Raw genomic sequence first — 13,002 nt, forward strand, 5'->3', positions numbered from 1 at the left:
TGATTTAGAGAATGTGTTAGTGCAAATTCTCTGTACCCAACGCACAGTGAGGCCAAACAAACCAAACCATCAGAGTTTGGAGCAGAGCAGGGTTTATTGCAGAGCCATGAAAGAGATTGGTAGCTCATGCCCTAAAAAGCCCCCAGGCTCCCCCAAGGGTTTGGCAGAGCATTTTTAAAAGCCAGGTGAGGGAGTGGGGTTGCAGGGTCTGTGATCAGCTTGTGCACAAGTGTCTGATTGGTTGATGGTGAGGTAGCAGGGTGGTGTCACAGGAGTGAGCATTATCAGTCCTTAGGCTCCAGGAGGCCTGAGGCTGTATGCTCATGGTCATCAAGCAGTTAACATCTTCCATTTGGAAGGCAGGGGGATGGTTTCACATCTACAAAACAACTCAGGAAAAGGGCATCAAATACTGTTATCTAGGTAATTCAGAGAGGAGCTAAAGCAGAGGATACAGGGTAGGCCTGTCCCAGGAAAGCCCCATGGGGTCCTGCTCAGTTACAAATGTATATCCCTGCTCAAATTTTCATCTTCGCAGAGTCAACACGAGGAGCTAAAGAAGCAACACAGCGACTTGGAAGAGGAACACCGCAGACAAGGAGAAGACTTCAGTAGGACATTTAATGACCACAAGCAGAGATACCTGCAGCTGCAGCAGGAGAAAGAACAAGAGCTTTCTAAGCTAAAAGGTATTTGGAAACCTAATGAGCCAGTGTGCATGGAAATGAATACTCATATTAATGTTTGAATGGAACAAGAGACTTTTGTTTGCTTGGTGATTTATTTATATTACATGTGGTGTTTTACCAGCTACTTCTTTTATGATATTTCACACTGATCTCTCTGGGTTTGTTTAGGGAAACAGTAAAGAACACTTAGTGTTTCTCAATGGGGCATATTGGTCTTGTTGGGCAAGACAGTTCTTTTTGTGCATTGTGAGACTTTTAGTATCTCTGACCCCACCCACAGAATGCCACTAGTGCTCCCCAGTCACAGTGATAGATTTCCAGATCTCCACTGCGACACAAAGACTCTGTTGATCACTAATAGTCACTTCAAAAAGCTCAGGCTCTGAAGTCTGCCTGCCCTGGTGAATCAATGACTAGTTTTATGACCATTGGCAAGTTGTATAAATCTCCACAGACTTAATTGTCCTCATCTGTAAAAGTGGGATATTCATAAAAAGTATTAACCTTATAGAGGTGGTGTGAGGATTAAATTATGCAAAGCACCTAATACAGTTACTGGTACATGGCAAACCTTCAATATATGCTAACCACCATAAATACCAGCATCAGGTATTTTCATAGTAATATGAAATGAAATACATCACTTCTGAGTATATATGAGTTCTGAAAAAGGGCAACCGCATATTCTACAATCACCTATTCAGGTCCTGAATAAGTTTGAAGTGTGAGATTTGGTTTTAAAAGGTACATGATGCTTACATAAACAAAGATGAAATCAGAGTAAGGTTTTCTATAATCTAGTTAATTGTACTGTGCCAAACAATTTCCTGGTTTTATGTAAAACATCATCATAGAAATCTGCTGTGTGATAGGTCCTTTGGACTTTCTGCACTTTTCTTTTGCTATGCTTTGTCTCTCAGTATTCCAAAATAATAGGTTAATAATGGTATTCCAAAATAATAGGAATACATTGTAAGTATTCTCTAGGTGCCTGACCTTGGCATACTTCACATAATTTAGTTCATTTAATTTTAGTGAGAGGCTTAAAAGGCATGTTACCTTATGTCTACTCTATATTTATGCCCTTCTTTGAAACTCAGTCCATGTGTAGTAAAATTTTATCAAGAAATCAGAACCGGGGAAGATGGGAGGACACTTGTATGTGAGTTCTGCGTACTCAGACAGGTCAAGCCTGATGGCTGGTCTGAACATCTGGGATCCAGAACAAAAGGAGACGTGCAGTCAGTTCTGGGGCTCTTGTCATCAGAAGAGAGAGTCTACCAGTATCCTGGAGGGTGAGAGAGAGACAGAGACAGAAGCACGGAGAGCGAGAGAGAGCAGTGTTTTTGGTACCAGTTAGTATTTAGAAGACATCTCTCCTAGAAATTTTAAACAACTTAACATGGCAGTGCCTTTGATGACACTTGATAAGTGATTTCCACATCAGCAGTTTTGTTTGATCCCGCTCCCTGACAGTAAATTATGATAGACGAGGGTCTGTCATGGCAAACCATGATGTGTGTAGTCCGAGTGATCTTTGGTAGATTAATGTGACACGAGGAGAGAGTTTAGAATTTAGAATATGGATAACGATGAGTTGATACCATGTAAGCTTAGATGATTCTTCTCATCATTATAGCTATGATAAGAGCTGACACTCAACTAATGTTTGCCATGTGTCAGTACTGGGTGAAACTCTTCATGCGGGTATCTTATTTAAGCCTTATAACAACCTGGCAGGTAGGCATTATATTTAACTCAGTTCAACAAGTGAAGAAATTGAGGCCTGCAAAAGTTACGTAACTTACAGTCACACAGCAAAGGCACAGGAGACACTGTCCTTAAGGTTATAAACTGAATTCCTTTAAAAGTCAGCCCTGTATTTCAACTGCATGTGTGCGTGTGTAGACTGAAGGCCCATCCAGCCTATGACACACTTGGGGTCCTCTTGGATTGCTGCTGGTGTCCCGTTTTGATGTTTGAGAAAATCTGCTGTTACAAACAGGTGGACAGCCACTAGCGACATTCTCACCTTCTTCTTGATCTCTTCCCAAATGTAGTCATAAAGCCAGTGCCCAGGGATCAAGCAGGGACTCTTAACGGAGTGAAAGCGGGCAGAGAATGAGAGGCGACGTGGTGACCGGCAGTTTTCTGCAGTGCTGAGGGCCACCCTGGAGACAGTAAAGTTTTGCCTGCAGGGAGTGGCTGCTGCTCTGGGGACAGTTTGCCAAGCACCATGCAGGCCCACACCTGCTGCTGTCCCAGCAGCATTCTAAAACAGCACCCCCTCACTGTCGACAATATCTCCCATTGGAAAATGAATCATATGATGACCCAGCTGCCATTTAACTTCTGCTGAGAATTAGCCTGATGTTGCCAGAATCTTATGAGACCCAGCTTCTTGATTTTTCCTTGGTGACTACCCTTCAAATGTGGAAGACACTGTATGTTGGCAACACTTGCAGGGGCCAAAAAAAAGTCTGTGTGTTGGCCCAGGGGCTACCAGTTCATAACAAATAATCTCCAGATACAGGAAATGTGGGGAAATTACCAAGAGGCTGTTCCCTGAATTGTAGGGCTTGTGGCGGGGAGGTTTTAAGATTTCACTATGATCACTGCAGTCTCACATTGTAACTGTGGAAAGAATTGTCCAGTAGCTATTGGAGGAAGAATTTAGACCAGTCAAGAACTCAACTGTGGGAGAAAGAAAATACATTTAGAATTTTTGAGCAGATAGGGTGTCTGTCTCTTATTTGTTTCTTGAGTTGCTTTTGTAACTGAAATCCCTTTGGAGGACTGTGGAAATTACTCATGGCTGCAGAAAGTGAAGAGGAACTAAAAAGCCTCTTGATGAAAGTGAAAGAGGAGAGTGGAAAAGTTGGCCTAAGGCTCAACATTCAGAAAACGAAGATCATGGCATCTGGTCCCATCACTTCATGGGAAATAGACGGGGAAATGGTGGCAACAGTGTCAGACTTTAATTTGGGGGGCTCCAAAATCACTGCAGATGGTGATTGAAGCCATGAAATTAAAAGACGCTTATTCCTTGGGAGAAAAGTTATGACCTAGATAGCATATTCAAAAGCAGAGACATTACTTTGCCAACAAAGGTCCGTCTAGTCAAGGCTGTGGTTTTTCCTGTGGTCATATATGGATGTGAGAGTTGGACTGTGAAGAAAGCTGAGCGCCGAAAAATTGATGCTTTTAAACTGTGGTGTTGGAGAAGACTCTTGAGAATCCCTCGGACTGCAAGGAGATCCAACCAGTCCATTCTGAAGGAGATCAACCCTGGGATTTCTCTGGAGGGAATGATGCTAAAGTTGAAACTCCAGTACTTTGGCCACCTCATGCGAAGAGTTGACTCATTGGAAAAGATTCTGGTGCAGGGAGGGATTTGGGGCAGGAGGAAAAGGGGACGACAGAGGATGAGATGGCTGCATGGCATCACGGACTTGATGGACGTGAATCTGAGTGAACTCCGGGAGTTGGTGATGGACAGGGAGGCCTGGCGTGCTGCGACTCATGGAGTCGCAAAGAGTTGGACACGACTGAGCGACTGAACTGAACTGAACTGTTGAGAGATGCAGTCTGTGCTTTTTGATAGCTTTGTTTTTAATTTATGGTGAGACTAAAATCTTAGATGACCCCTACCCATTATATTTCATTCCTAAGGGTTTGCTTATTAACAGAAATATTTGATTTTTAGCTCAGGAGTAATTAAAAATCCTTAACCTCTCCGCCAGATGGCTTGTTCAAGCATAGCTAAGCCCCTGAGCCGGACTGCACTGGGCTGTCCAACTGAACCTGTGCCACATCCCAAAATGGTGCCGAGCTTTGTTGACTTGGAGTATTGTACTGTCAAAGGTCAAAATGATCTTTGAAAAAGCTACGTGAGGCTTTAGTTAGGAAAATAACAGAATCAAGAGCCTGAGAGGCCCAGGGCTTTATGCATGATTTTCCTTTTTCTAAAATAGAAACCGTGTACAATCTGAGAGAAGAGAACAGGCAACTGAGGAGGGCGCATCAGGACATGCACACACAGCTGCAAGATGTCAAGGTAAAAAAAAAAGCAACAACAACCACCTAAAAACCCCAGCATTTGATTGTTTTGTGTTTGCCTGCTTTACTTTGCAGTGACTTTAAAAGTCGTTCACTACTTGACCTGCTTTACAATCCACACTGTTATTTTGGGCTTTTGTAGAAAGTGAACCTGCCCATTACTTCTTGTGCATTGTAAGCTAAAGAATGATCTGGAAATCTCAGCATTTGCATTAGCACTGGAATGATTCTTTTGCTACATGGGTGAATCTTAATAAGCTTTTTATTTGCAAAGGTTTATTAAGAACTAAAGGTATTTTTCTTCCTGTTTTGATTTCCTTGTGATTATGATTTTTGGGTAACACATTTTAGATTGTGGATTACCACCTTAACCATGGTCTTCCCTCTGCAAAGATTTTTGAACTTATCAAATGCTACAACAGCAAACAAGCCAGCAAGTGAGCAATGTTTGAGTGGCCATATCACTACCTGCCCAAGAGGAGTTTGTCCCAGAATGTCAAAACTCAACATGTAAAATTCTTTTTTGTGTAGCAACAGCATAAGAATTTACTCTCCGAGCATGAGCAACTTGTAGTGACTTTGGAAGACCACAAGAGTGCACTAGCTGCTGCACAGGTTAGAAGGGTAGCAGCTTCTCTGGGTTCTTTTTAAGTCTGCTTAACATTTCTGAATTCCTCTATGCATGCAGTCTATTAAAGGCCAGTCTTCACTGAATTCCTTAGGACAGAGCTTTCCTGATCCTGAAGATCATGCATGCTTTCAAAACTCAATCAAGAGAATATTAAGTAAAGCTTTGATTTTTTTCTTTTCTTTAGTGTCTTGTTTTTTTTTTTCCCTGCACTGGCAGTGTGGTTCATATGGCTTTTTCCACCCTCCACCAACTCCTACATTCAGTAGTCTAATACTTGTCTGAGTCAGAGAATTCATCCCACATGTGTGGTTTTTTGCCACTATATAGACCTATGTAGATTCTTCCTATACTATCTATAGGATTTTATATGCTAACTACCTAAATAAATTATTGTAAAACTCTATATTTTACTCCTCCTTCCCTTGCTCCCAGCTTTACACCTGCATACACTCCTTTTGGGCCTAGGCTTATGTGTTGTTAGGTCAAATTATAGGAAATAAGAAATCTCAGGTAAATAGAGAAGAAAAACCAGAGTTGTAAGTTTCATTTGTTCAAAGCCTACAACAGTCCTCGCATAAAGGCAGGCCCTCAGTAGATAATGTCTTAAATGAACAAATACAGGTGTTAGAGAGCCTAGTGAAGTAATGTCACACTGACTGTTTTACAACTTTATCATTGAAGCAAATAGGAATGGCTAGTTCAGTCACTGTATATTCTTAATCACTGGTCTTCACTTTTCTTCTCTTGGAAGAATTAAAAGAAAAGAGCAAAGGAAAACCAACTATTTGTTCTTACCAGGAGACTGTGCATTATTTTTTGTCTTTATAAAATTTTTAAAAGAATCATATACGAGGCCCTAATCTGTTTCAGAGACTGTAACATCTGGGTCTGTGGGAATCCCTTTTCAAGGCAGTCATTGATTATCCCCCTATAAAACTAGCTGTGTGGTAATTTTTTACATGTTTATCAATTAAATTGGCTTTAGAGGATATTATTACATTGAAAATCTTCTTTATAAAATTTCTGCCAAGCATTGTTACTTGAGGCTACTTTTCATACTGAAAAATATGGCAGACCAATTTGAATACTCTAGGTACTATAATAACAATTGATATTAAATTAAGCAACAACTTGAAAATTCAGAAAAATGAGTAAAGTAGTTCATTTAATGACCAAAACCAAATTCTCTTGTAAGCTCACTGGGGAATATTACTCGCAAGATTTTGTAATAGAAAACAAGTTTTTAAATTTAACGTACATATATTTTTCTGTTTCTTTGAATATCGTTTTGGTTCTTTTGGATGAGGTCGTCAAGTTTCTCCTGTTCTTTTACTCCCCAGTTGAAACTTTCCCCAGATCTGTTTAGCAAACAACTGCTATTTCAGGCATATACGTGTCTCATGTAAATCATCTTATGAGATTCTGTCTTGACAATCTGATTTTTAAATGTAACTAAGGGGGGAGAAAGCAGAAACTGAGTGGAATTTGAGAGTTTAGAATCTGTCAGGGATTATCACAATAACTTTATATACAGAATTTTATTTAATATTCACAACCTACTGAATTATATAATAACTGTATATATTTTTTATAATTAAATAAGGTCAAAAGGAGTAGAGAAGCTGGCCCAATATTAGTGCCCAGAACCACCTTGAAGCTGGGATTTGTGGAGATTCCCTGTATTACAGTTATGTAGGCCTTGCCCCACACCTACTGAATACTGATTTCTAGGGTGGGCATCCAGGAGCCTGCATTTTTAACATGATCATTCCATAATTTAACATGATTCTTCATGCATGCTCATATTTGAGGACCATAGTATTTCTCCCTTCAAAGGTTATATACATAGGAGGAGGAGAAAGAAGAAAGGGTAGAATATTTATCTTATTAAAAGCATCGCTGTGTGGATGTCATTTTTTTCCCCTTACACCTCCAAAGTTGGTTTACAAATGTTTTGATAGGTTTCGGCTAAGGGCCACTGTTAGCCATATGGCACACATTTGTACAAACGATAAAGAAGCACGCCCCTGAGACAGATTTAGCAGGCAAACGTTTCTGAGTTAGAAAAAGGCAGGAGGCAGGTGGGCAGGTGCCATTCAGGTGCACAACTGTGGCCAAGGGAGCAAGACTCGCCAGCCTCCTCTCTGCTCTGCTGGGCCCAGTGAGGGGGCACCCTGCCTGGGAAGCTTGTTCAGAAGAGAGCTCTGGGTTCTTTGTATGTGCTTATGAAAATGTGTGTTTACACAGATAGCACTTCTGTTTTAGGATAACAGTGCTGGTGCATATGATAAAATAAGTATAAGCAGTCTATTGGTTTTCTTAACATATTTTTTTCCCTCTTTATAGCTTCTTGTATTTAAAGTATCACACACACACCCGCACACCTTACCACATATACATACAGATAACACACACATAAGTATATTCTCGTCCTATACCTGCGTTAGTGCCTTTGTTATTTTAGAAGAAAAGGATATTCAGAATCAAAGAATAAGAATAAAAATCCAGCCTCCTTTCATGCCTATGCTTCTGTTTTCCAAAACTGCAGAGCACAATAGAGGGAGCTTTTTGGAGAGGAAGGGACCTTATGTGACCACAGATTGACTGGGAAAGAGGGTGGCCTGAGTGATTTTACATATATAATCAGTTACTTATTTGAAGCATATGGTTCTTTCTGCTGAAAAGTGTTACTCAGACCATACTGGTAAAAGATATATGCACTTAGATTTATATAAATGTGGAATTTTAAAATAGATTTTAATGTCATAAAACTGATTGCATAGCTGTCTTTTAATAATGATATTTATACTAGAGAGATATTTATAAAAATTCTGACTTAGTTTAATGTAGCATGGAAAACTAACATCTGTCTTAGATATTTTTTTCTCTGTTCCCTTTAACTCTAATTCTAATTTGCATGTGATTAAAAATGGTTGAGCATGTCCAAGTAAGTATAGCTAATGCATGGAAACAGTCTGCATATTTTTCATCTCTTGCATTTAGGTGTAATATTTTTATCTAGTCCTCCACTGAAACCATCTATGAATGATATCCTTTTCCCTCCTCAAATTGTGCAATTTGCATCCAATTGTGCAATTTGTGAGCAGACTCAAGTTGCAGAATATAAACAACTGAAAGATACACTGAATAGGATTCCAAGCTTCCGAAAACCAGAACAAACAGAACAGCAAAATATTACCCAGGTGGCACATTCTCCACAAGGTGACAGCACAGCAAGAGACGAGTCACCTGGAGAGCCTCGGGAGGTAAGAGTTGGGGACTGGTCTGTGGTCGTCCTTTGCTCTGTCAAGCTGTTCTCAGGGGAACTGCTCTAAATATGGTCAGCTCTTCCTGCAGAACATTGATTCTCAAATTTTAGCAAATATCAAGAGTTCCCCCTTAGGGCTGTTAAAACTGGAATAGCTGTTTTCAGCCCATAGGTTGGGCTTCCCAGGTGGCTCAGTGGTAAAGAATCCACCTGCCAAAGCAGGAGACTCAGGTTCAATCCCTGGGTCGAGAAGATCTCCTGCAAGAGGAAATGGCAACCCACTCCAGTATTCTTGCCTGGAGAATCCCATGGACAGAGGAGCCTGGTGGGCTACAGTCCATGGGGTCACAAAGAGTCAGATATGACTGAGCAACTGAACAACAAGCCTACAGGTTACAGTTCAGCTAATTTTGGATGAAACCAGAGGATCTGCATTTCTGTTTCAGCTGGCCTGGTGATGTACACTATGAGAACTGCTGTCCTGTTTTCTGACAAACACTAAATTAGTTTTATCTTTCTTCATATGGGTCTATTTGGTTGAAAGGAGCTATCATGTCTGAGTATTTTAAGGTTTTTTTTCGAGGGGGAAGGATTGGGGTAGAGTAAGAAGGTTAAATGATTGTGAGGATATTATATGATAATCATCCCACTCAAGTACTAGAGCCGATAGTATATTTGAACTTGATACTGTACTAGGCCATACAGCATATGTCAAAGTTTGTATTTTAAGACCTTCATGAAACTGTAAGAGAGTAAGTTCTAGTCACAGAATCCACTCTCTTGTATTCCTGTTCTTTATAAAATTAAGTCTTGTTGTTTGAGAATATCTCCCAAGTGGAGCATCCCAAATGGTGTCACCTATATGATTAATTCTTACCGAGTTGTTTTCATAATCAGATCTTTCCCCTGACAAAGACACTTTAAACAATGTTTGAGAAGACTCCCCAACTTGTCTTATCATCTTATGGCAATAATTAAGTTGGTATAAGTGGACTTCACTTGAATCTTCAGTCTGAGCAAAGCATTCCTTCATGGACAAGTTCTGTGTCCTGGATACTTGTTCTTTGTCTGGGTCTTATGTTGCTCTGTACTTCAGGAAACACAGTCAGCGCCCTGATGTGGGAACTGGTTCTATTCTCCATCCAAGTTCAACTGGATTGATCTTTTAATGACTCTGACTTTTTTTAGTTTTTCTATCAAGGAAATGGAGGTAATAGTTATTTGCCCTAACCTTTCTCACAGGGATGTTGTGGAAATAAATGACAGGTATTTGAAAGCACTTATAATCCTTCAGAGAAATATTTCCTATAAAGCCAGCCAGTGTGCTTGCTAAGTTGCCTCAGTCATGTCTGACCCTTTGCAACCCCATGGACTGTACCCTGCCAAGCTCCTCTGTGCATGGAATTCTCCGGGCAAGAATACTGGAGTGGGTTGCCATTTCCTTCTCCAGGGGATCTTCCCAACCCAGGGATCAAACCTGTATCTCTTGATTCTCCTGCATTGGCAGGCAGGTTCTTTACCACTATAAAGCCAGTTCAGTTCAGTTGCTCAGTCGTGTCCGACTCTTTGCGACCCCATGGACTGCAGCATGCCAGGCTTCCCTGTCCATCACCAACTCCTGGAGCTTACTCAAACTCATGTTCATTGAGTTGGTGATGCCCTCTAACCATCTCATCCTGTGTTGTCCCCTTCTTCTCCCACCTTCAGTCTTTCCCAGCATCAGGGTCTTTTCCAGTGAGTCAGTTCTTCACATCAGTGGGCCAAAGTATTGGAGTTTCAGCTTCAGCATCAGTCTTTCCAATGAATATTCAGGACTGATTTTCCTTTAGGATGGACTGGTTGGATCTCCTTGTAGTCCAAGGGACTCTCAAAAGTTTTCTCCGACACCACAGTTCAAAAGCGTCAGTTGTTCGGCGCTCAGCTTTCTTTATAGTCCAACTCTCACATCCGTACATGACTGCTGGAAAAATCATAGCTTTGACTAGACGGACCTTTGTTGGCAAAGTAATGTCTCTGCTTTTGAATATGCTGTCTAGCTTGGTGATAACTTTTCGTCCAAGGAGCAAGGGTCTTTTAATTTTATGGCTGCAGTCACCATCTGCAATGATTTTGAAGCCCCCCAAAATAAAGTCTGTCACTTTTTCCATTGTTTCCCCATCTATTTGCCATGAAGTGATGGGACCAGATGCCATGATCTTAGTTTTCTGAATGTTGAGCTTTAAACCAACTTTTTCCACTCTCCTCTTTCACTTTCATCAAGAGGCTCTTTAGTTCTTTGCTTTCTGCCATAAGTGTGATGTCATCTGCACATCTGAGGTTATTGATATTTCTCCCAGCAATCTTGATTCCAGCTTGTGCTTCATCCAGTCCAGCATTTCTCATGATGAACTCTGCATATAAGTTAAATAAGCAGGGTGACAATATACAGCCTTGACATACTCCTTTTCCTATTTGGAACCAGTCTGTTGTTCCATGTCCAGTTCTAACTGTTGCTTCTTGACCTTCCTACAGGTTTCTCAAGAGGCAGGTCAGGTGGTCTGGTATTCCCATCTCTTTAAGAATTTTCCATACTTTGTTGTGATCCACATAGTCAAAGGCTTTGGCATAGTCAGTAAAGCAGAAATAGACGTTTTTCTGAAACGCTCTCGCTTTTTCAGTGATCCAGCAGATGTTGGCAATTTGATCTCTGGTTCGTCTGCCTTTTCTAAAACCGGCTTCAACATCTGAAAGTTCACAGTTCCCATACTGGTGAAGCCTGGCTTGGAGAATTTTGAGTATTACTTTGCTAGCCTGACTATACAGCCAGGGCAGTATCAATTCACACTTGCCAGGTATGCAAGGACTTGATAAAATGTGTACCTCCAAAAGCTGTCCTCAAGTGTCTGAGAAAAGACTTTTTCCCTTGGTTTGTTTATTTATACACTCCAGTTTCTCAGTTATGTTTCTGCTAATTTAAGAAGAGAGCTTCACATTTATTTCAATTATGGGACAGTCTGACCAAACAAAATATTTTTTCTGATAAAAATCAGGAGGATTTGGCAGGAGGAAGAGCAGTGACACATTTTCCTATTGATGTTGTATTTACTTTCTTTTGCCCCTTTTTTCTGAGTAATGAAGACCATATAGAAATCTCTGACACTTTCAGAGAAAACTGATTTAAGTTCACCAATTTTAGAAGAGGAGTTCTCTGTAGAAAAGACATATCTTTTTTTTTTCTTCAGAGTTTTCTGTATTAATAATATAAAATATTCACAGACTTCCTCTGGTGCACAAAGAAATATTACTTTTAATACATTAAAAATGTTTTATTGTACCTGAGTTAATGGACACTATTTTAGCTAACATGAATGTCCATTAGTAATGGCATTCTTTTTTATATTAGGTAACAAAAAACAAACCTAACTCATCCTCAATTTGATCTTATCCTTTTCTTTTCAAATAATTATTGAAGAGAAAATTTACATCAAAGAAAATTGCATAAGTATTCAGTCACTTGAAGTATGAGGATTTTCCCTTTTTATTCTGAGAGAACAGGAGTTAGACTACTTTTGAGGGCAGAGTCTACTGAGATGTGGTCATTTACAGGCTTTACTTTTAGGTTACTTACAGTATGCTTCCCGTGATGAAATTTTGCTTATGTTATCTCTATTTTATAGGTGAGATTACACAGTGAGAAGAGTTAAGTGACTCCATTGCAGCCATACTTTTCAGTCAGGACTCTATTTCTAGACTCCAGGATTTTGCTTATGTTGTAACCCTATAGACATGGTAATAAAGAAATTCTGTCACTACTTTCGAACTAGAGGAGTGTCATTTCCAGTGATGTGCTTGACCTAGGTGTCTCGAAATAGTGAAGTGTGGCAGAACCATGAAGCAGCCCCTGGAAGAACAGAGGAAGCAAAACCTTACCCTTCCACCCAGAAGGAGGCAGAATTTCAGGCTCCCGCGGAACTGACCCGGCAAGAAGCGGGACCCGGGGAGCCGCAGGAGCGACAGGTGGAGGAGGAGCACAGGCGGGCCCTGGAGGAGGAGGCCATGGAGCAGGTCGGGCGTCCCGAGCGCCTCGAGGAGGAGCACGACCCGTCACCCGAGGAGCAGGATCGGGAGTGGGCGGAGCAGCGCGAACGAGAGGAAGCCAGACGCGCGGCAGGGGAGGCTCGCGCTGAGGTATGCGGTTACCCAGCCAGTCGGCGGGTCGGGGTTGTGCCTTTGTCGCTACATAGTGTCGACCCATGAACAAGGAGAGTTTGAACCTTGCAGGACCACTTCTGTAAGGATTTTTCTAGTAAACACTAGAAAATCTGTGTTTGGTCGAATCTGAACATGGGAAACTGAGACAGAAGGGCCCCCACAGG

The 13,002-nt window shown here is 41.0% G+C and overlaps 1 protein-coding gene across 4 annotated transcripts in view; it reads left to right on the forward strand.

The window, feature by feature from the left end:
• The window catches only part of GOLIM4 (golgi integral membrane protein 4), an 86,033-nt gene that overhangs the window by 54,627 nt on the left and 18,404 nt on the right, over positions 1 to 13,002 (forward strand). For 2 of the 4 annotated variants that reach the window (XM_069560879.1, XM_069560884.1), the window contains exons 5-9: positions 539 to 689; positions 4,664 to 4,746; positions 5,280 to 5,363; positions 8,487 to 8,645; positions 12,485 to 12,814. In XM_069560879.1, coding sequence (XP_069416980.1) covers positions 539 to 689; positions 4,664 to 4,746; positions 5,280 to 5,363; positions 8,487 to 8,645; positions 12,485 to 12,814 — 807 coding nt within the window. The remainder of the gene's footprint in view (positions 1 to 538; positions 690 to 4,663; positions 4,747 to 5,279; positions 5,364 to 8,486; positions 8,646 to 12,484; positions 12,815 to 13,002) is intronic. The other 2 variants (XM_069560890.1, XM_069560899.1) reach the window with 1 other exon arrangement.

The sequence above is a fragment of the Ovis canadensis genome, chromosome 1 (assembly GCF_042477335.2).
Source record: "Ovis canadensis isolate MfBH-ARS-UI-01 breed Bighorn chromosome 1, ARS-UI_OviCan_v2, whole genome shotgun sequence".
Classification (NCBI taxonomy): domain Eukaryota; kingdom Metazoa; phylum Chordata; class Mammalia; order Artiodactyla; family Bovidae; genus Ovis; species Ovis canadensis.